This window comes from Centrocercus urophasianus, unplaced genomic scaffold (genome assembly GCF_019232065.1).
Source record: "Centrocercus urophasianus isolate 14NV4802_14NV808 unplaced genomic scaffold, USGS_Curo_1.0 seq_30, whole genome shotgun sequence".
Lineage (NCBI taxonomy): Eukaryota > Metazoa > Chordata > Aves > Galliformes > Phasianidae > Centrocercus > Centrocercus urophasianus.
The window spans coordinates 8,670,525-8,694,657 of NW_024884867.1; the positions used below are offsets into that span (position 1 = coordinate 8,670,525).

The window sequence follows — 24,133 nt, forward strand, 5'->3', positions numbered from 1 at the left end:
CTCTTTCCTGAGGTACTAAGCTGCTGACTTGGTAAGGAACCACTCCTGCAGTTATCAGAAGGTTGGCAATTCTGTGCCAGGGGAACAGATTCAAATTCAAATCAAATGATTCTGTGATTCAATGCACATTGTGTGGCATTAATCAGCTGTATGTGTTCCTCTCACTAATACAATCCACAGCCCAAAATTCTGAAAGAAACTGACACTGGGAGACTCATCCCCAGCTGATAATTTTCCAACAGAAAATATTCCATTGTCCCTTTTTGCAGTTTCTCAAATGTTTTCATTTCATATTAAAGGAAGTTGTGGTTGTTTCACAGTAAGCAGCCTTCCAGGAACATAAGTGTTACTTTGCCCATCAAAAAGAGGGGACAGGTGAGGGAATGAGGGAGAGGAGAAAATAGCCAGGCTTCTACCAGCCAGCTATGTTTGATCTCTGCTGTGCTTAAAGATGTAGAATTGAAACCTGCGGGAGAGAGTGTTGAACATTTCTTCACCTCAATCATCCCTGCTAAGTATTATGATTACAGGAAAGGAATCCTTAATATCCCTGTTACATGTGGAGCATTTTATTAACTCAGAAAGACAGTTGGAGTTGGCTTTTTTTTTTTTTTTTCCCCCGGAAGATACAGTAAAACTTGATGGGTAATTTTGTAAATGAAGACAGTAAACAGATGCTGAAGATGATAATGTCTGAGTGGTTTTGTTGTTTCTATGAAAACTTAGTTACACTCAGTTTAGATTAATTTTTCATTGTCTACTGTTAAATGAGAATTGCTTACACGGCTGCTTCAAATGGAACCTTGATTGCTTTTCAGCTACCACCAAAACCATAAAAGACAAAAAAAACCACCACAATCAAACACATAAAAACGTTCACGAGCAGTGATACAATAAATTTGTGCTATAGTGCATTTTAATTTGATAAATTAAAGTTTTCCTATGCTGCAGTTTGTGAGAAAAGCATATACATTCGGCATTTAAATTCAGTACTGTGTTAAATAGCAGTAAAAGTAATTCTGGCTGCTACTGGGAAGTTTATGAAAGTCTCCAGAAGTCTGAGTAGTAACATGGGAGAAATGAAACAAAATGTCTGCATGGTGAAGGAAATACAAAGATAGTCACGCCTTTGCAAATGTTGTTCAAGAGCATGGAAGGAAAGGCTCCTTGAGGTCCTGGCACTGAAGTGAGAGCTAGGTCCCATTTCTAACTGCTGCAGATAATCTGTGAGATATGGTAAAAATCATCCACCTTCTCTGCAACTCATTTTTCCATTTATAAATAGAACTAATAAACCTCCTTTCCTTATTTTTTGGATTTGTTTTGTCTGTGTGAGGCCACAAGGCCTCTTACTATGTGAAGCCATCCTTTACTATCTATCTAACACACCACTTAGCACAACAGTGTGCCAGTATTCTGTGGAATACTGTGAAAGGAAAGGGAGCAGAATAGTTTCAAAGAGTTTAAGCCATAATTCAGTCCTGCTTTGAAGTACTTTAAAGGCATTTAAAGTTTCTGCTGACTCTCTGCGTATGGATGATTTCACCCAAGATGGATAGATATTTCTTTGAGTCTCAGATAGTGGACAGGATCTATTCTTTGTGAGTTCACAGGATGATCAGGCAAGCATGAATGAAGGTCATTTGTTTTGTTTATTCAATCATACACTTAATAATACTTGAATCCTCTTATGACCTTCTATAGAATTCTGTTTTGGCGTGTCAAGAAATGCAACTGGAAATAAAAATTTTGAGAAATATATTGCTGGGATTTAAAATTGTAACTTTGATTTGCTAGACAACATGTATTTTTGCAGCCTGAATATTTTTGAAACGTTTATCGTCACCCAATTCTTCATAGATACGTTTTAGATGTTTCTAAATATACCTTTTTCCCTTTGCAGTACTTCACACCATGAAAAGCATTGCGCAGGAACAGCAATCACTGCCTTTTAAACAAATTGATGTTTTAAAGTTCATTGCAGAGTCTTTTTTTTATAGCTTCTTCACCCAAAAACGTTCAACTCAGATGGTGCCGATATGTCTTCAAGGAGCTCCTGTTTTTCTTCTGTTGAACCATTTCTCTTAACAGGTTTAATAAAAGGACAGGCAAGATAAATGAGTGGTGTGAGATCATACGGTTAGCCCATGACCCTGGAAAGGGCTTTGACACAGACTCTTAACACCAGAGCACATGGTGCTAACGTAAGGAAGCAGCACGCAGCTAGCAAGCATGGTTGGTGTTTAACCCAGAGCCTTGAAGTAGGGAGAGAGAAGGGAGCAGTAGGTAAGCAAGGAGAAATTATTTGTAAGTCGACTATCAGATCTGAATACCCTCCAGCAATATTTTCCTGTATGAAAAGGGCTGATATTACCTAGTTAATATTCATAGCAGTTTGATGGTAGATCTTGGCTAGCTGAGGGTAACATAAATCTGAAAAAGGAAAGGAAGCAGACGTAATGTGAGCTTGACAAACTCAGCCCAACCAACAGGTTTTTTGCATCTCTATTATTTCCTTCTGTATGTATACATAAACACGGAGCATTTCATCCACAAGTTCAGTTTTCTTATTTCTTTGGCATGTCATAGATATGTTTGTGCTTGCCAGTAAATTGCGTCAGTAGTTCTGTTGGCACAGGAAGAACATGGAAGTAGTGTATGTTAATTTAATATAGCCAGCTAAAATATTCTGTTTTATCTCTTTACTTTTTTTGTCTATTTCATCAAGACATTCTCATTTTGTGTACAAGACCATCACCGAGAGGAACTGAATCAGAATCCACTGATGTAAGAAAATAATGTCAGTTTGCCCTGTGTGACATTTGCTGATGATGAAGATATGACCTCTAATAGCCAAGAGCAAGTCTTACTGCCCAGTATTGCCTTAGACAAGATTTTGTCTTCATTTTCCTATATTTGAAGATCAGTATTCCTGTAATTCCCTTTTTCTCTATTCAAAACGCTCCATCTGCTTTGGGAAACCCTTTAAATTAGTCATAAAGGCCAATTCTCTTTATAGATATAATGGAATAACATGAGCAGCCTATCTATAAAATTAAAAGCAACTTCCCAACAAAATGTGCTTTTTGGAAGTGCTGGCAATGCTGCTGAATTTTTTTAAGAAAATATTTCTCTATTTTCAAAAATCATTTGAAGTGAATGGTGTAATAGACTCAGGCCATCCCATCTGGAATGTGCTAACCTCCTTTTGGTACAAACTGTGTATTCTACAGTCAGCAACAGTACAATATTTGCAGCAGTTTATAACCCGCGCTTGACAGTTCTGTATGCACCATATGGGCTAAGCACTGCTCCCTCACCAGAGCAGCACAGTTGAACACCCCTGGAAATTCCAATCTTAATGTCAAATTACTCTACAGAGATTTTTTGTCTCTGCATTAGTCTGAATTTCTTATCTCTGAAATTCAAAGATTTTGTTCAGTGAGTTTAGTAACAACACCGGTATTTTGTTTGTGATAAGGAGGCACCATGCTGAGCAGGGTGCTTTGAGTGACCTGAGGGAAGCTACAACTCAGTTATTACCTGGTGACCAAAGACTTTGGACACAAGCATTTTTTCTTTCTGTGGCCGAATGTGACCAACTACTCGGCCATAGATGTTCTTGAAAACTGTTGAGAAAATCCCAATGCAAGGGAAGGAATACTATTGTCCAGTCCTTTGCAGTCTGACATTAAATACTTGGCCAAGTGACACTGAAGCACATGCCTTGTCACAAATGAAAGTGTAGACAAACGTGTGGAGCAGAGAAGAATCAGAATGTGACCCTAGTTTGTTAAATTAGGAGGAGGAGAGGGACAACAGAAGTAAAACCCGTCTCATATGTAGTGCAGCCAGGTCAGCTCCAGGAGCAGAGCGTTGCAGTTGGTGGAATATTCAATAGTAGCTCTCTGCTGGTCAAAAAGGTCATCTCTTGGTTTGCCTTGGGCATCAGAAAATACTTCGAACTTGCTGTGGTTTCTGTAAGCTGCTGCTGCTAGAGAGCGTGCCTGAGGGTATGAGAAAGGTGACAATGAAACAGCAGTCCAACTGCCATCAAAATCAGAAGCAGAACGCCAGTCGACTTGAGTGAAAGGAAGGTCAGGACAAAAGTGTTGCATGTAACATATTTCAGTGTTGTCATCATTCTGATTTTTCAGACACAGGAGAATGGTTACCAGTATTCACTGTACAGCTCCGTGAGTTTTCAGAGATGTTGACACAAGTTTTAAAGGATGGATCATTTCCTGCACACTGTGGTTTCTGTACTTAAAGAAAAAGTGCTGCATGCTGAGGGGAATAATAATGTGTCCATGATTCACTCCTTTTATAATCTTGTTCTGAAGAGGATGCAACTGACAGATTGCTACCACAGGAAAATCAAATTAGATTAAGGATCTGTGGTTGGAAGAGGCTGGAAGGTGCAAAGTCTGTTATATTTGTGCTGGTCATTTCCAAGACCACTCCATCTAGTTGGCTGTCATCCTTCCCAATTTTTTACATTTTCAGTGTTGCTCCTGCAGGCCTGCTTTACCAAGTAAGACTCCATGCCAGTGTTCCTGATTTTATTTGCATATAACCATGACTGTGTTTTCCCATTGACAGCTCAGATTAGAGCATGGCACGGCTTGGGCTGACAAAAGTAATGCTTGTCTTTAAGAGTTGTCTCTTATCTGACACTCGCACAGCTATGGAGTCAGTTCTGCCGGTGTTTTCATACAGGAACAATTAACAAGTATAAGAAGGTTTCCTAGCATGCATACAAAGGTGTAAATGTAATGGAATTATCACAATTTAACATGAACTGTTGTGGCTCAGCAGTACTTTAGCAACAAGGCTCTTTGTGCTCTCTGATGTGAGGTTATGGCAGGAATTGTTAATGCTATCTGTAATTCTTTCAGTGTTTGCTGGCATCAAGCGTTTGCTTCCTGCAAAATAATTTGAGGCAAACTTAAAAGGGGGCAAACAGGGACAAGGGTTATTAGTACGATTTGAGATCTAGAGTTTTTGTTGACAGACTATTACCTAGTAGTTACTACTGATCCAAATTCCAACCTGTTTATAAAACGAAATGAACTTTTATACACAAAATTCACACTGATTCAGTTCTATTCTGATTCAGACCATCAATAATTTAATGCACATAGTAGGATGTGAGCACTTCTTTGGTAACAAACTTTGCCCTTAGAAAACTGGCAAAGAACCTGAGCCCATGGCACTCTTACTCCTGCAAATCTCATCAAGCTTAATCTCCTCCAGCAAAGACCTTCCAAGAGAACACTGTGAATCTGATGATGCAAGCCGTTGTGAGGATTTCCCTGTAGGACTGAATTTCTACTCTTTACCTGTTTCTTTTTCACTTAGGAAGAACTCTTAATTTTAGTTTTAGAATGAAGCTTGTTGGACTTGTCTACTGGTGAGATTGCAGCAGCAGGAGGAAGCCTATATGTGATTGTGAGCTCAGAAATGAGTCAGCAGACATTCTTCGCCCTCCAGTCTGACTGTCTGCGTTCAACTCTGGTATTCAGATTTCAGTGGGACAAAGTCACACAATGATGCATTTCGTCCCATGTGACTGCAAATAATTAATTTCCTCTACTTCATCTCATACATCCCAAATAGTTCTATTTCAGACCTGTGTCGCCATCAGTCCTTTGAAAACTGGCTATGATTGTGACAGTGACATTATCTTAAACTGAAGCATTCCCCGTGAACTCGTGCTTCTTCGTGCTCCTTCTCATCTCACATGGGTTTTTACACACTCTAATCCTACATGCATGCACTGTCTGTTCAGCTGAGATTGGCTGTTTTTGCATTAGTCAGAGTCTTGGAAACTGGTCTTTCATCAGTCTAATTCTACCTCTCTGATCAAGTGAAGCGTCGAAAGTCAGCAAAGAGCAGGAGTGGTGACTAATGTTGCTGCAGATTTCAATACCAAAGGGAAGGTTTACTCTTTAGAATCTTTCTTCCTTCTTCTTGACAGTGTCCTCTGAATCTTGTTTGTATAATAACAGATAAACCTATTTTGATTCACCTAGTGCAGTAAGGCGTAGAAAAAGAAAATATAAAAAGGCAGTAATTGTTGCTTGGAAAAACTCGCATTATATTTAAAAATCTTCACCTTAGGCTGTGAGACAAATACGTAACTATATGGTGCATGGAGAGATTCTATGCTAGACTCTTGTTTATTGCTTTCCATTATGAAAAACTATCTGCTGTTCAGTGTTCTGACACCATGCAGCTCACAATTCCTCCAAGCACTCCTACACCCTTCCTAAGAACCAAGTTAAAATGAAAATCTTTTACTAGCAATGGAAAGTCACCTTTATGAAGCACGATGTTTCTCAAAAACCTGATCCAAATTCAATATGGAAAGGAAGTGGGGTTTTTTTGCTTTGAATCAGAGCCTAATTTAGAAACTTTGAAACCTGGACTTCCCAACAAATTGGGCGTAGCTGTTTTCTAATTGAGGTACAGTAGGGAAAAAACAGGTTTGAAAAGAACCAGAGATGTCAGAGTCATCACTTCAAAGTTGCTCTTGGAGTTTATCTGTAAGTGTTTTGTCAATCGAGTAGGCACTTGCTTTTCTCACAGGCCATTTAACATTAGGATTGAGTCTCCTTCATTTGTCTTCTTGAAATATTGAGGACACATTGCTCTTCGTGTGCCTGACAGTCAGACAGGAACGTCTGCACTCTGCCTGAAAACTGATGTCTGCTATCAGCTCTTTAGCTACAAATACAAATATTCAGTTGTTGCCCAATGAAATATTTTAAAACTAGCTGGCATCTTCAAGAAACTTCAGTGAACATTTTGCTCTGCTACAATAGCAAATATTTTCTGTATTTTCCTTCTTTCTCATTCTATTAAATGGGGCTGCCAAAAATTGAAGATCCAGAGCTTTTTTCTCCATGCAAAAATGCTGAACCTAGACCTTAAGTCTCCATTCTGCAGGTGACACCTTCATTAGTAGAAGAGAATGACTTTGTTTAGTTAGTTTTAGCTTCACCCTGACATCAGACTTCTTCTGCCCCAGAACTTTTCTTTCTGCAAAGCAATTTTCTTCATGTGTTCTGTGAAGAGAATTTCAACTTGCTTGTGGAACACAGAATGTTAAAAAAAGACAAAACAAAGCAGCACACTTTTTTGATAGAAGCTGATGATCACTGTTTTCATGTGACAGTGTGGGGGAGAAGCCAATGGTAAATACATTCAATAACCTCAATAGGGTGAACATGAGGAGGAAGAAAAATATAAATATCCAGAATGAAAGGATGAATTTTCTGGGAGTGATGCTGAATTATGCAGATATCCAAACAGAGCTAGTTGGTGTGATCTCAAAGCTATCAGCCCTGGCTTTTAAACAACTCCTTAAAAATGTTAATTGCACATCATAGGCGTTTCAGCAATGACATTTTTGCCACTGAATGTCATGGGGACATTTTTCCTTTTATTATCCTTGAACAAGAGAAATGAACTACTATAGTTATCCACCAAATAACAGTATCATGAAATCTAATGGATCTACCTCTAATATTGATATTGGTTTAGCTTTTAATAAGCTTCCTTAGAGCTATGGATGGTTTGGAAGGCAGCGTTGTTAAGCTTTGCTTTATGAACTGTAAAATAAAAGTTTGTCCATCAGATTTCCAGAGCTATAGATGCTGAAAGCCCTAGGGTCCATGATTTTTGTACCTCTGAATAAGAGCTGATTTATAACTGCAGAATTGATCAAATTTTTGTCCAGTCCCTGCTGGGTCTTTACTAACGTCAGGGCAGGTTTGGGAAGCTGCATAATGTGCACTGAGGGGTATTGAACACGTATTCTGCCTAGATTTCTGAACTTTTAAAAATAATCATCATGCCCAGGCCAGCTTGATGATGCCAAAATTGTGAATTGGGGTTAGGAGGCTTAATGTGAACAGCATTTTCAAATCTGCCCTCCTGTTCTTCACACTTTCCCATGCACAGCCTTGGTTTTACAGTGCTTGTTGCAGTTTTCTTCTATAAACTCAATGCACTGCAACAAAGCTATGCCAAGAGATAAATAAAATGTTTCTTTGCAGGTTTGACCTTGCAAGGTCATACTGAATAATTGTAATCAACAGAGTCTGAAAGAGAGCAACATATTACTCATCATTGTGGTGGTAACTTTTGGACACAGAGTGGACCAGCCTTTGCTATTATCCAGGGCAGTGCCCTCAACAGTAAGCATATCTACAGATAATTAATAGAACTGAATTAGGCCACTGCCTAGCTCTCCTGCTCTGTCAATTTTCACCTATGGAATTCCTTCAATTTATGTGGTGCTTCACCTGATACATGCTATTATAGCTGAGTTCAATATTTATCTTACTATCGATGCTTAGACTTTTCCTTAGACTACTTTGGATTTCTGCTAATTTTATTTTACCTTAGCATGGTAGAGGATGCATGAGCAGCATACATCACTGAAGAGGATTTACAAGGTAAGAGAAGGATGGAAATAGCTCAGCTTGTATTCTGCAAATACTAATAAGGGGAACAATATGGTCTGACACATGAGATATGGTATATTCCTGCTGCAGACTCCTCCTTAGTGAAGCTTGCAAAAATATATTGACTTTCAAGAAATAAAACTACTTCTCCACCTTCCCCAGGCTGATATTTTCTAGCTCTAGACTGTACACAGTATTATTCAATTCCCTGCAGCTTCTAGTCTGAGGGACTCTGCACAAACTGAATTTGCTCTGTGATGAAATTGCATCTGTTGAGCTTATTTCTCAGAGGATGTGGTTCATTTCAAGATCTTTTACTCTATTCAGGCAGCTTCACAGGCACCTGGAAAAGCTCTTCAGCTAAATTGGAGGTCTCTCTGGATAGCTGCCACTGAACAGTTGTTGATCACTGCTTCTGAGATGAAAAATCCCTTTACCTTCTTCATGCTCTTGAATTAGAAAAGCTGCAGTCGTGCACAAATGGAGTGTAGGGAAGGAGATGGGGCAATCACTTGCAAACTTGGGGCTTTTCATTGTCCCTTGACCTTTGCCTGCGTCCATCGTTTGGAAAATTAATTTGCTTTATCCTTTGGTTATTTATTTAATTGCTTCACCACATTTGACACTTAATTATTTGTTGTTTTCCTTTTTATTATGCCATTAAATGCATGCTTCCTTTACATCCCTTTATACCCTTAATGTGTAAAAAATGCAGGTATTTTTATCAGCTTAACCTGCCTGATAGACTGTTAACTTGGCAAGTGTTTTTTACCAGGAGGCATGTGCAAATATGTAGTTGAAAAAGAATGGGGATCTGTATGCCCAAATATTTTTTTGTATTTCAAGCACAGCCCAGCAGCAGCTATGCTAGCAAAGCAGAACAAAATTCCCACAGGAACTGGTATCTGAAGACATCTGACTTCTAACTCAGATGTGTGTATCAAACATCTGATTTACCTAAACTGTTACTTATAAAGAAATGTGATTTGTGTTGCAACCAGATTCATAATGCACTTCCAACTACAAAACAGATGTGAATGCCTAATATACACACATCTACACAAGCAATACCTGGAGGCATGTTTTGCACAGCAATCAGCATTTTGGAGATTTTGTTTTCTTTGATCAATGCATCATTTGAGGGCATAACAGATTACATGACTTCCACATGGTCCAGCATTAGTAACTGTCTGATGAAGAAAGCAACTGCTGAGGTCAACAGCAACTGACACATCTTCATTGGACAGGATAGCCTTTTAGGAGCTACTCCAGGAACCAGATCTCTCTACATCTTTTTGCCATTTGGATCAGATTTTCAAAAATTCCCTGCTAGTTTTGGGTACCCTGATTGTTTTTAACTCTCTCCAGAGACTTTAACACTTAGAAGTCCATGCCCAAGAAGTTGGTGCTCTGTTTCTGACTCCTGCTGTATTGTGGTGTCTGCTAATAGGGCTTGGCATGAGTGATGGACAAAAGCAGTGACTTGTATGTGGATTTAGTTTGTGCAGTGTGCTGTTCTGTATCGATTGCAGCAGCACTGTCCCATGTAAATGGAATACAAACACATGCACACCAGCTATTTGTTAGAAGAAAATCCTTCCTTCTGGCTGCTGCCAAACTACTAAACTAAGCAATTAGAAGTGAATGCTAAAATGTGCTTTTGTGTGTTTGATCTCATCCTGATGCTTTTAGAAGGCTGAAAGAGCCGTACAATGTAATGCTGATGATCAGGATTCTGACTTCCTTGCTCCATATGAAGGTAGTAAATTTGCAGTGAATCCCTCTGAAAATTTATGTTCAGAATCTCCTTTCCAATGATGTCCTCTGCAATAATTTCAGTGCTTTAACTGATCTCAGAAAGAGGAAAATCCTGTTTACTTACAGGGGTTCTGGAGAGATTCCAGGACTGAGTAAATACTAAATAGAAAACATCCTTCTCGAAGGCAGGAAGAGATGGTGAATCACACAGAAAGCTTATTTCTTGACCAATCTGCCTGCATATTTATTTTTCCAAAATTATAATGAAGACATTAGCAGACTAAAACCCTGTGGAAACAGAATGGAAAATGAAATAGAAGTGGGAGATGATGGTAGCTCAGTCCTGGGGTATTTGCACGTAGCCTTTATATGATGGCAGCAGTCTGAGGTGGAGGGTCACACACCCTTTGGGAGAAGGGAAAATCAATCTCATGTACCTTGTGACTGGGTGTGATGTAGTATCAGAGAAAACTAATGAGACTGCAGTATATATTAGTGATTAGTGACTCTAAAAAAATGTTCTGCTAAGAAGGAAGAAATTGGTGAGTTATTGTGATCAGGTCAGGTCTTCATTCTCTGGGGACTGTCTCATTCAGCTTTCTGCTTGGCCACGAGAGGGGAATTTCTTCCTCTCTATACTCTGATTAACAACGTGACCCAGCTGCATTTCAGCAGCTAAGGATGTCACTATCATGTGGAGCTCTCAGCATAGTGCAGAAATTCAACCACATGAATGGTCTTCTGCCTCTGTCCTATATGAACCCAACTGAGGTCATGGGGCTCAGTATCAAAGTTATAAAGGCATTATACTTAGGTACCTGAAGGGGCAGACATACTTCTTTTTTTCTGTTTTTTGTTTTTTTTTTTTCTTTAAAGCTCTGTGATGCCTAATTCCTATTGATTTTATTTTGGCTTTAAGGATCTGTATCTTAGTATCTTGCCTGAGGTCATTAAAGAACCCCGTGGAAGAGCTGGGAAATGAAATAAGATTTCCCGTCTCAGACCAATCCCTTAATCAAAAAGCTGTTTTATATCACAGTTTATGACAAGAAAGCTAAGAAACCTTATTAACTAATCAAGATCTTATCTGGACTGTATGAAGAAATCAAGTACAGCTTTTTATCATCTGTTTAAATATTTGCATGCATATTTTGTTACGTTGTCCTAGAGCTTGTTAAGTTATACCTCAGATATTTTCCTTCAAAGAGCTTCATGATACTTTTAATGTGGCAGTTTTCCATGAAATACTGTCCTCCCTGTCTGTAAATTCCCAACATAGATCATCCTTTTTTTCTCCTCTGCTAGTTTTTATGGTTTAAGGAAGAAAGCTAGGGTAATATTGCAAATAAGAAATTTAAACTTTGTTTTGCCTACAATAGTTGACATTCTTCTTTAATTACTGCATGCTTTATATGGTTTTGCAAAGGGGATTACCTTTGTAACAGCTCTGCTGAAAGAAACTGATACTAAGCATTTTGTCCTCCATTTGCTGATCAGACCTTTCGGAATAGGAATGGATGGCTGAAGGTCATAGTGGTAGATATTACAGCACTTCGCTCATAGGTGACTAATTCAATGGGACCTGGGTTGCTAATGGCCCAGCCTTTGTTAGAGCTGAGCACTGACTGTGAAGGTGAATTGATGTGTACAGAGCTGTGTGCATAATTTCATCATCTTTAAAATCATCCTAAGTCACGTTCCAGATCAGGTTCTAACCTCTGTGTTCTGTTATAAACTTGTAGTGAGCTGGGGGTCGGCCTCTTCTCTCGTGTCATTAGTGATAGGACCAGAGGGAATGGTTTCAAGCTACGGCAGGGGAGATTCAGGCTGGACATGAGGAAGTATTACTTTTCAGAAAGGGTGGTCAGGCACTGGAATGGACTGCCCAGGGAGTTGGTGGAGTCACCAACCCTGGGGGTGTTCAAGGAAAGGCTGGATGTTGTGTTGAGGGACATGGTTTAGTGGGAGCTATTGGGAATAGGTGAACGGTTGGACTGGGTGATCTTTTAGGTCTTTTCCAACCTTGGTGATTCTATGATTCTATGATTCTGTGATAATTTTAGTTAAACTGCTGTAATTCATTACCAAATATGTTTAGGAGGAGTGCAGGAGGAGCAAGAAGTTGAAGAAAGCAGGAATGCATGTCTTACTCCATTCCAGACTTTTCCAAGATGGGAAGAAGCATTCACAGGCTGAAGTACAGATCATTCTTGGTCCAGTCTGGCCATTGGCTTCTGATGAGGGCTTGACTCTGCTCATGGTAGTAACGTGCACTAATTTTAGTGAAGACTAGGATATGCAGTATAACTATGGGGAAATGGGGTTTATAATCTTTTCAATTTTTTATGTCATTTACTAAGTGCTCATCTTGCATTAAGATGTCACTGTCAAACTGGGCAGCATTAAAAAGGAAAAGAGTTGCTAAATTTTCAGGAGGTCAAAATAATTCTTGGTCCTCTAAGGACTGTCTGTGAAAATCTGTTGGAATGAAGGATGTCTGAAAAATGTTTTTAATCTAGGCTTTTAAAAATTTCTCTTTTGAGAGCCCCCATAATAAATCAAGAATATTGATTTAGCCTACAGCAGTCTTAAGATTCACTTATTTAAGAGCTGAAACTGCTATATTACTCAGAGCAATAACCCAGCTCTGAAATCTCTCATCAGAGACTGCTGGTCCACACATGTAGACAGGCATTCAACAAAGATTTCCGTTCGTGTATGGATCTTACATCAGATGAGGACTCTACACTGCTTTTTGATTTTGAAGCAGTTATCTTCTTTCCTTCTCCCACTGCACCCTGAAAGCCTTGGTAGCACTGGGCTTTCTGGGCTGAGCTGAGCACTGCCATATGAGCCCAGCACAAGCCATTTCAGCACCCACATATTGAACACCATTCCACTTCACACTAGACCTTTGCAAGGAAACAAAACCTGTGTTTCATTCTAGCACTACCTGTGTTCTACCTTATGTGTGGCTCATGTATCCCATGTTGAAGAGACTTAAATGTAGCTTTGGATACGGCCAGACTTGAGTTCCTGTGGAAAGAAAATGTCCTTCCAAAAGAAAATATATCTCAAGGTGTTGAAGGTTTGGATGGCTCATAGTTTTAAAGAAATGGTTATTGTCATGCTCAAAAATATTTTAAAATCAAGAATATGGTTACATTTACTCTAGCTGATAGCAAAAGGGTGTGTTCTGTCAATACAGCTAGCAAGAGCTGGTGAGTTCCATGAGTTTCTCCCAGTGTTTATTCTGTTTTGCTTTTAATGCATTTTTTTATTAACTTTCCTTTAACAGAATGTTTCTGATGTTTCTTTTTCTAAAACTGATCTCCTTGTAAGTGTTCATACAGCTCTGCAAACAGTTCCCCCTCATCCTCCTGGGCTAACAACGTTAATGGGTTAACTGCTAGCCCATGCCACTAGTAAATTACTAACCCCATCACTGGCTTGCTGGCTCAGCTGCTGTAACCTGTAAGTAGCACATAATCATTGCCCATCTGCTCCTGCAAGGGAGTGGCCATGGGGTCAGCGCTCTGCTCTGATGCCCATGTGCTGGAGTGGCTGCTTAGCAGATCAAAGGGAGTCCTTCCTCCCTTCTGCAATTGCTCAGTCCAATCTAGCCATGAATTATTAGCATATTTATAAATCAGAATAAATCCAAGGATTGAACCGGCCCAGGGGAACTCTCAGTCCACTCAAATTAGTCTCATATATCCACCTCAGAGCAATTTCGTAGAAGCTTTGCCCTCACAAAGCTTCATTTGTAATCACGACGTGTTGTGTACTTCAGAAAAGTTTTATAATTGCTTGCTGTTTCGGCTGCTGAACAGTTCTAAATGTTAGATATTAAGGAACTGCTGTTTCAGTCAGTGAGCAAGCTCTAAACACTAAATGTGCTTCATGAGAAGTTTTTTTCTCAGCCATTACACATCTCTCAAGGCATATTTTTTTCAAGTGGATGCTTTCCCAGCTGTTGATATCTCTCCATTTCTTCCATGTGAAGAGGGAAGGAGGAAACTGGTGGCAGAGTGGCACTGTATAGAGTTTTTATTGCTATGAAAGTGAGATGAGTACGTTCCATACAAATGCCTGCATTGAAATACATAATTGCTGGTCATTCTGAGAAAGTACCAATAAAACCCTTCTCTTATACTGTGTGTATTCTTGGCTTCTGGCATGTATCTTAGAGAATAAATATTTTAGCAACGTTTTAAAGACATTCCGATCGGGGAAACTTTCCTGACATTTTCTCTCTTATGACAGCTCTGATGTGTGCACAAATTTATTCCCTATTTAACATAAGTGAAAGCACTGAGATAGTCAATCACATGTAAAAACTTTTTCTCTGTCAGTTACTAAGCACGAGATCTAGAAATGGAGGAAATAATGGCCTTTCGGGTGTCATTAATCTCAGGCATAATGATTTCTTTTAGAGCTAAATGAATGCTGTAGCTCAGGTGATTCAGGTATTTTGCATATTATCATGCTTTCAAATAAATTACAAAGTTCAATCCAGTACGTGTTCATTCTGGGATGCCCCAGAACTGTGCAAACTGCAGTTATCACAGCTGCCTTGTATTTACAAACTATACGATTTATTTAGTAGGAACTCTTCAAATGGGAACAGGCTGGTCTGGACTTATGAATTGCTAAACCCATCCATCTAATCCATTGCTACACAAAATCACTCTTTAAATGCATGAAAGAACCTGGCCACTATTGGAGAAGTGTTACAATGCAAGAAAACAGCAAAAGGAAATGAATTACAAGCATTGGGCAGCATTAGGACTTTTTGGAGGAAGCCACCGAAATGAAATGAAAATCAAAATAGTAATTATCAGGGGAACACGTTTACTTAACAAAATAATCATGCAAATTATAACACAAAATATGTCTTAAGTATTTAAAATGGTGATTTCTGCTGGTAGAAAGAAAACTTGATAGTGTAAATGCTTTGTACATGATCCCTTCATGCTGGGCTTTCTCAGAAACAGACCTTTGCGTATTTTGATAGTATATTAGAAAAAAATAAAATCAGAGGAAAAGCTGTCATTTGGTGAATGCCTCCAAAGGTGTGATGAAGCTGTGAGCTGATGAAGTTAGAGTGATGCCCATCCTTCTCTTCATTTTATAATTATTACAGCATAGGACTTGGTAGAAGTAACACTATGAAATATCAGAACTTCCTGTGATGTGGAAAGATGCCTGGAAAGTACCAGAAAAGTGCATGTTTCTTTTCTGATATGTCTAATTATTTTTTTAAATTACTTTTTAAAATTAAACTAGCAGATAATCCAGTAAATTCCTTTCATGTATTCTTTTTAATTCTAATGTAGTTAAAGAAATTTGAGGGAAAGAATTTCAGCCTATTTCCTATTTGTTGTTCAAATGATCTTATGCCTCCTGATTTAAGGCGTTCTTTACCACTCGTAGTTTTGCTCTTTCTATTTGCTTTCAGTTGTATCTGTTTTAAATTTCCAGAACTTACCTCTAAGCTTACAATAATTTCCTCATTTTGCCATTTAACCATGTTATTTTTTTAATGGCTTCTATGCTGTGTATATCAGCTTCAATTACACTGAGGATTTATACAGTTTTGATGTTAGACATATACAAGTAATCTTGTTTCTTCTTGCTAGGCTAATTCTGGTCTCTCTTGTCATAAATTATACTGGGCTTAAATTTATCTGATCAGGGTCAAATCTGTCTTGTAGTAGGGTTGAATTATTCCTGCAAAAATCGTAAGTGTATAATGGACTAAGTATATTTTGCTTTCTTTAGACACAAAGTCAGGGGTTTTATCCCTCTACAAGGTATTCACACTAAGAGCACCTGAACCATTTTGAACAATTCCAGTTTGTATGCTCTGAAGAAGTTGTAGGTTGGAAAAGGCCCTGTGTTATATCTGCATTTAAATAGCTGCGTTCTCCAGTAGCTGATATGATTCACTTCATTTGCCTTCTTCAGCAAATGTAATAGCTCTTTCCTTTCCCTGTTTTCCTCTTTCAGAAGTAACAGTCTATTCAATGAGGTTGTGCAGATGGACTTTGAAATAGCCAGTTTTAGCAGCCTGTCTGGAACGCAGCCCATCACCTGGCAGGTGGAATACCCTCGGAAGGGGACAACAGACATAACCTTGTCTGAAATCTTCATCTGCCAAAAGGATCTTGTTGGAATTGTTCCACTGGCGATGGTAAGAAACTGTTTCAGCATGTTGCTCCATCTGATCTCTCTGTAGTCTGAGAAAACACATACCAGGCCTCTGATAGATTTGCAAAGGAATGCTTTCTGCCTCCCTCCTGTTGCAGAACTTTATAGAAATACTTGCTAAAATCATACTCACGTTTAATTGCCAGTATGTCACACAATTTAAAAGCACAGAAGGAGTGCTGCCATTTCAGAAATCCCTCAGCCTTTAAATCTTGAATTTCTGTAATGATCAGTTCTCTCCATGCTACCAGCTGGCAACACAGAGCCAGGTAGATTTACCCTCCCATTTCTTATTTTGCTGTTACAAGGTTTGAACTTGCAAGGTGCCTTGAACACCTTTTGCTGAAGAATGAGTTGCTCGGTGCTTAGTAGGCTGCAGCTGATAATAATTTTGCTAGCTGTTTCCCTGGTGGTTTCAGAGCCTGCTATTTCAGAGAGGAAACAGAAAATAATAAAGTCTCAATAATGTATTTAAGGAAAATTCTATGCTAGCATAGTATAGAATTACATGTGAAGAATTGCCTTGGGTTAAAATCTACTTGCCCTGCCTGTACAGCATGAGTTTGTGGGCTATTTACCTCCCAGTGACATCATAACTTTTGCCAGTCTTTACAAGGCTTACAAATGTGATTTGTGAAAGCAGGTGTTTCCTTCCCTTCCTCTGGCTCAGTGAAGATGCAATTACTTCTGCAAAGCAATGCTGGAACCGTGGAAGTACTGAGATTTAGCAGTTAGGAACCACTCCTTCATACAAACAACCTGGGATTACACTTCTGCTCCAAATCAAGAACCTGTGTCTCTAGTGCACTATCTTTGAGCAAACACTTTATCTTCAGTGGGATTTAGGTGCATGCAGAGGTAGCTCTGAGCACCTTTTTTAGAAGTCTCAGACCTCAGGAAGCACAAAGCTGACAGATATCTAGAGCAGGATAGAGTGTCAGTTAAACAGAGGAAAAATCAATGTCACAGATCAGGCTTTAGAAGACATATCCATCCCATTTGTGAGTTTTGCCTCTCATGCACATAACCTTCGAGCTGAAATTCTGGCAGTCTTTGAGTAATATTCTATGGTTTGCAGGAGATAATAAGATGAGTACTATTTCCTGGAAGTCCTAATCTCCAATATATGCCTCCCCTTTGAAGTGAAACTGCTGCTCATAACAAATGAGGTCATGCCCAGCAATTTCCTGATCCAAAGTATGTTAAGTCAGCAGAAAGCCTGTGCAGCATTCCGGATCTGGGAGGGAAATAATTGTCCTCATTATCTGTGGACCTAAGTGTATTTGAGTGTCTGTCTTCAAAGACTTAAGAATATATGTAAGGATGTCTATTCTGGTCAGGTTTTATTTTGCAGTAGATGCCTTCTGTATCTTTCAGTACCAAATGATAGGCATCTGTCTGCCAGCAGACTTAACATCTCCTTCTTTTTTTTTTTTTCTTTCTTTTTTTTTTTTTTTTTTGAAAGAATTTACCAGTTTCTTTTCCCTGTCTCACACCTGAGGGAAGCAAGATTTTTTTCATATCACATGGCAGGATCTAATGCCTTCGCACCTGCATAGAAGGTTCAAGCTTTATGCCCAGACTTGTGGCTATTCTAGATTAAAATTTCTGCATTTACAAAGGTTCTTCAAAGGAGTAAAGGTCTGAACTAATGAATTTAGTGGTGTATAAATCATATGAAGTGAGATCCTTTATTCCCAGCAGATGTAGGGCTTTCCAAAGGGTTCAAGCAAAGAAATCATTAAACCGTTCTCTTTGCAAAGCTTTCTTGTGTTTATTTATCTCATTTCTGTACCTTGTGATAACACTTGGCAGGAGCCAAAATATACTGTGTTAATAGAATCCAGTTGGATGGGATAGCAATGCAAAATTGGCTTTGCTAGCAGGATATTAGTAGATAAAGGGAATTTTCACAGTTTTCTGTTAGCTAAGACTGCAGATCCAGCCAGAGTGCTTTCTTCATTTAGGCATTAATCGCTGGCTGAGCTGATTACCTGGCAATGCTCCTGTTCAGAAACAAGAGCCACACTGAAAAGGGAGAGGGGGATACTGTATCTACTGAGAAGTCAGACCTTGCTCTTTATCTCCAGTGCACACTGCAAAGCCACAGCATGTTATTGTGTACAGAAATTAGATCACAGTGTTTATCAGCAAGTGTGTTTCATAAATCCTCTGGAGAGTAAAGAAGATTATATTGATTTAAGCATGGAGTGTTCTTACAGCAAAACTGCTGACATCAAAAATAAAATCTGTTGTTCAGAGTTTTTAAAGTTGGCCAAAAATAAATAAAAAAATAAAAGAGACAGAAGGAGCAGGTCGAAAAGGAAGGGAAGGAGCTGCCTAATGCTGTTGTATTGGATTAGGATGTGGGATTCCCAAGATCTGATTGAGTCCACGCCACTGGTCTGATGGGTGTCCTTGTCAGTGCTCCAGAGATGAAAGCAGCAAACCTTTGAGTGGTTTGTGAGTGACCCAACTGTCTTTGACTCATGGAGAAAAACATCTCGCATGTGAGCCATTCTGAATGCAAAATTTTATGAAGCATGAGAGGCCTAGTATCCTTGACTGGCCAGTGCTTGATTATGATACAAAAAGAAGTAAGATGAAGAAAAAGTGTGCCTCCTAAAGATTAGCGTATTGCTGCTACGGTATTTTGGATTGAGAGAGATTAATGAAAAGACATTGTCAGTAAGAACTGAATCTGAAATTTTAAAAGAGCTTGGATCAGTAGAGCAAGCTGTGGGACACAGCTGCTGAAAAATCAGTGGAAATTTGTCATACGGTCAAAAGAGAGGGTTTTAGTAGGATTCAGATTCTGTGTGCTTAAGTATGCTGCTAAATGGCGTATCTGTGTAAGAAGCAGCAGCACAGGGACGCTACTACAGTGAACCCAAAAGTGGAAAAAAAAAAATGAGAAAGAGAAGTTGAGAATAAGTTAAATAATTTCTTTCCCAGAAAAAAAAAAAAAAAAAAAGTGAGATGCAAATTAGAAGTAAGGATATTTTTTCCTAAGCTCAGAAGTTGATCAATCTGAGTAATTTTGGAGGACATTTTACCCTTCAAGTTATTAGAGAGAAAAATGAGGCAGAGAAGTTAGGAAAAATGTAATTCCAAAAGATTCTGTTGCTTTCAAACTCTCACATATGATGATTTTCTAAGGGATGTACTGTGGGGAATTCCTCACTGTACATGTATACGCATGTTGTTCTTTGACAAAATCTTAAGCATGGCACTTGGTGTAACCATGCACTCCCTGTATCTTTCTTGCAGGCTGCTTGATGTGCTCATCAAAGGATGAGATTAAATGTATATGCTGTATTTCCATCATTGAGTAGCAATGATTAACAGAGGCAAGATTTATTAAGAGGTAATGTTATTTATTAGACCAACTGATATAGATGGAGAAAGATAGTTGCTACTTCAGGCACACAATCTCTCCTTCTGATCTCTTGCCTCACTTACCTAAATCACAGCAGCTGCTAAATACTACAGCTACAGAAACCCAGGGATGTAAAATTCAACAATTAGAAGAATTAAATAAGAAAATAAAAAGATTTCTTAAAGTCAAACTGAGGATAGAGCCCACTGTTTCTGACAAGAAAAATCTACCCCAAAGGTTTAACCTTCCACGTCTTACTCAAGCATTTCTGATTCTGTGTTACTTGTAGCAAGATCAATTAGAAAAGTGCTTTCATAGGGGCTTAATTAATTATTTGCTAAGCTGATTTTGAAAACCTTTTTAATTAATCACAAGTAACCTCAGAGCTTACCATTAAAGTATACAAGGTTGCTTAATTTACTTCCCCTATTTTCCTCAGATTTCTATCCTCTCATGTGGAAATGCAGTGAACTACACTGATTTTGCCACTTGATTAGATTAAAAAACAAAACCAAAATTGTTCACATTTGTAGCATGCACACACACATGAATCTCAGCTAAGTCTATATATTTGTGTTCAACACAAATTGTGTTAGGAATTCTAGCAAGAGATTTCATGCTTTAACTGAGTAATACATATTTCAATACCACTAAATTGTGCTTTGGGATAGAACAGGTAGGAGGAGATGGTTGTTTGAGTCTCCACTGCTTATCATTAGGCAGCACAGCTTCACTTTTTGCTCTATAGTCAGCTATTTCATTAGGAAGTGTTTGGTTTTCAGGTGCCTTTCTTTACATTTAGAAGTCAGTGTAATGCTGATTCTGCTGCAGAAGTGATTGGACATTTAAGATGAAGAGCTGTGACTCAGTTGAAAATGCCATTTTACGTTTTTATGCATGCCTCTTAGTTTGCCTTCCATTACAACACATGATTGAAAATTTAGCTCCCAAAACTTGGGTTGCTTTAGGTATGCCATTCTTTATGACAAAGACTTTTTGAGGTATTTCATTGCAACAAGGGATACCCTTTTAAAATATAGCCCTAAATAAAGTTCTCATCCCTGCACGGTCTGTGATTTCACACCGTAAAGCTGCATTGTTTCAAGGTCACAGAAGTGCAGAATTCTCGCTCCCATTAGTCTTTGAGACTTGAACAAAGCAGGAGGCAGCAGGCACTGAGAGGGCTCACTGTGAGGAGGCTGTCCAAACACATCCATTTTCCACTTTGCTTATCACAAACAAACAGATAACCTGCATGCTAAACTTCCCAGCTGACAGGCATTGTATCAGATAATGAAATCATGAATCACATCAAATAAATAATGTAAGTTGAAAGAAACTTATTTGATTTTAAAAAACCTATCCCGTTACTGTGAGTAATACTAACAACTTAAATGAAACGTAGAGCCCTAATTATTATCATGAATAAAAGGTTTTATGGTTTAGTTACAGGAGTGTGCTCTGTGTGGACTTAAAATCTTCTGATGCCAGAAGCCCAGGTCATTTACTTGCCTTCAGTTTTTATCATGGTGGGTTAGTTGTTTCTTTTAGATTTACAGTGGGTATATAATTTAAACAAAGTTTGTCACTGCTCTACATTTATACCAGACAAACTCAGGATTCTGCTTACAAATTGGCCATGTCATAGTGCATTGAGCTAAGACTAGCAATGCATATTGATTAATCTTATCTGTAAAGAATGGGCTCTTTTTTGTCTACCCATCAGGAAACAAAAGTGAAAAATTGGTGAACTGTTGTCTATCGATCCTAACTTGATCAGAAAATGCAAACAAAGGACTCAGAATGGCTCAATTTAACAATCTCTCTCAAAGTCCCAGTCATCATTTCTATAACCACTGCACTTTTGATTCTAGCTTCTGTTTTTCTTTTGTTTCCTATAGTCACATTCAGTCCTGCCTTTGCAGGAAATGGCGATGGATCAATAAGGCTATCTCAGCTGGCTGGAATTAATTTTTTCACTGGATCGACTTATAAGTCATTTTCTGTGCAGCACAAAATGGCATATATAATTTCTTCCTTCAGCATCTTTCATATCTGACAATGCTGTTGAATAGATTACTTTGCAATTTTTAAACAGCTGAGGAGGGCGAGCTAGCTATCTGATCTTTAAAATATAGAGAAATTGTGGTTTTCTTTGGCAATATCCCTGTTTGTAGTAGAGAGATATCAATCTATATGAGCTTCTCAGACTTGAAAAGGGGGAAATCCTGTGAACTAAATAAAAGTTTGCAGAACAGACAGAATGTGCAGTGAGACAGCTGGCAACTCAATGGGGCTTGTGGTTTTATGGCAACACCTGAACAGGGACTATCTCCTAAGACTATGTGTTGCACAGATGGATGACTGACATGTCAGAATCCTCTCTAGAAAATTCTCAGTCCACAAGCTAAGCTGATAAAATTCAGCTTCAAGGGTGGATGAAACTGAAGGTGAAAGGAGGTACTCCATGAGGTACTGGACTTTAAATCATGTTTTCATCCTAACATAGTGAAAGATATTCTGGATCCCTCTACCAGTCTGCACTTGCTGCCAGAATTCTTCTGGTCATGTTCTCTTTCTTCTGACAGCATGGCACAGTGCAGGGCTGTGTAGACATGGCCAGGTGCTTCTAAGCTGCATCTCAGCACTGCGAGCTAGGCAAAGTCCTTTTTCTGCTGAAGATTATTTGGTATTGGTTCATGGCACTGCATTGTGTGACTTGTCAAGTCTGGAGATTCTTCAGTTCATGTGATTTTTTTGGGCTAGATTTGGGGCTGCTGTAGGTATTGGCTCAGGTTTATGGTACATCTCCATCAGAAGAAGATATCTGAGGTAACAGTTTATATTTGAAATGACACTGATTAAAATTTTGATTGTTTGACATAATCACAAAGGGAGTTTCACAGCTGCCATGAAAATGTGAGTAGAAACCATGCAGACATAGTAATGAGCCAGCAGAAATTGAGTTCTGGACCCAGATGAGTGCTTGAGAAGGACATTGCAGGGCTGTGTGTTTTGATGCTGTATCTGTTAAGGACTGTATTCACCATATGTGTCCTCTACTGCTGCCTTCAGTGCCAGATCAGATGGAGAGAAGACAAGCATTTCTCAGCAGGGACAGGAGGCTGCTTTAAGATGCTGACATTCTGCCCAGTTTTGCAGCTGAAACAACTGGAATTTAAAGGCAGAGAGATTACTGACCTGTAAGATTGAAATGTGAGTTAGGTGATTTGGCCAGAGTTCACCCGTAACGAATGATAGGAGGCAAATGCTGGGCCTCATTCTGATTCTCCTGCTCCGCTGCACTTTGGCTGTGGAGGATTTGGAAGAAATGGAAGGGGAGAAAGAAGAGCAGAGAGTATTGCAGAGTTCCTTCATGAGCTGCTGGATGAGCTGGGAGTCTTGATTGCTAGATAATGCTTTCTCCTGTGTAAGTTGATGTATTAGTTCTTGTCTAAACTAATGCTCTTTCATTAGCTTTAGCTATCAGTCAATTGTCTTAACTGATAAATGCAAGTCCACACACTGCCCACATTTATTCCAGATGACAAATATTTGTGGTTTTCCCTAGGGAATAAAACAGCCTCCACCTTCTCATGCTGTCACTTAAAAGTGATGCTAGGCAGAATGGTGACAGTCAGAGCAGACCAGGTTTATTTGCAAACACAGCAGGTACTCAGCCAACATAACCATTAAGTAGGTTAGCTGTGACCCATATGGAAAAACAAGAACAATTTATCTTAATTGGCAACTTCTTAATTTTGGTTTTGATCTATAATGACAGTTTTCAAGTTTCTGGGGAATACTAAATTCTTCACTGTAATGCTCACCTAGCAGAATTATGAATTGTTTAGGCTGGACCCTAATTAATGAGGTCCTGAGGTGCTCTAGCTTGGACAGTGAGAATAACTAGGCAACAAGGAGATTTTACTATAATGTAAGGTAATCAGTGAGTATAGGGGAAAAAAAAACCAAAAAAACCACGAAACCAACCAGGACTTTCATAAGCCTCAGAGTTATAATGAGGTACCCCAAGGATTAAAATACCCAGCAACTTTTCACCTTCGGTTTGTTATGAGATGCACGTTTGCCTTACCCTGCTTTCAGTTTACACTTCATTATCCAGCCACATTCTCAGCACTGAGGATGTTTGTCGTGGAAGTCATTAGGAGTCTGTTCTTTGAACTGTGTTGTTGTGCCTGAGGGGAATAAAAAAGTAAAACCTAGGACAGAGTTCAGTACTGTCCTGGTGAGAAAGCTAGCCCTGTGCTTCTGGCTTTTCTCTTCGCTTTGTGCAGCAGCTGCTATA

General features: G+C 39.0%; 1 protein-coding gene across 1 annotated transcript in view; it reads left to right on the forward strand.

Annotated features, from left to right (window-relative positions):
* TMEM132C (transmembrane protein 132C) overlaps positions 1-24,133 on the forward strand; it is a 178,704-nt gene that overhangs the window by 114,169 nt on the left and 40,402 nt on the right. Inside the window, exon 4 of the mRNA XM_042829098.1 lies at positions 16,245-16,428. Coding sequence (XP_042685032.1) covers positions 16,245-16,428 — 184 coding nt within the window. The remainder of the gene's footprint in view (positions 1-16,244; positions 16,429-24,133) is intronic.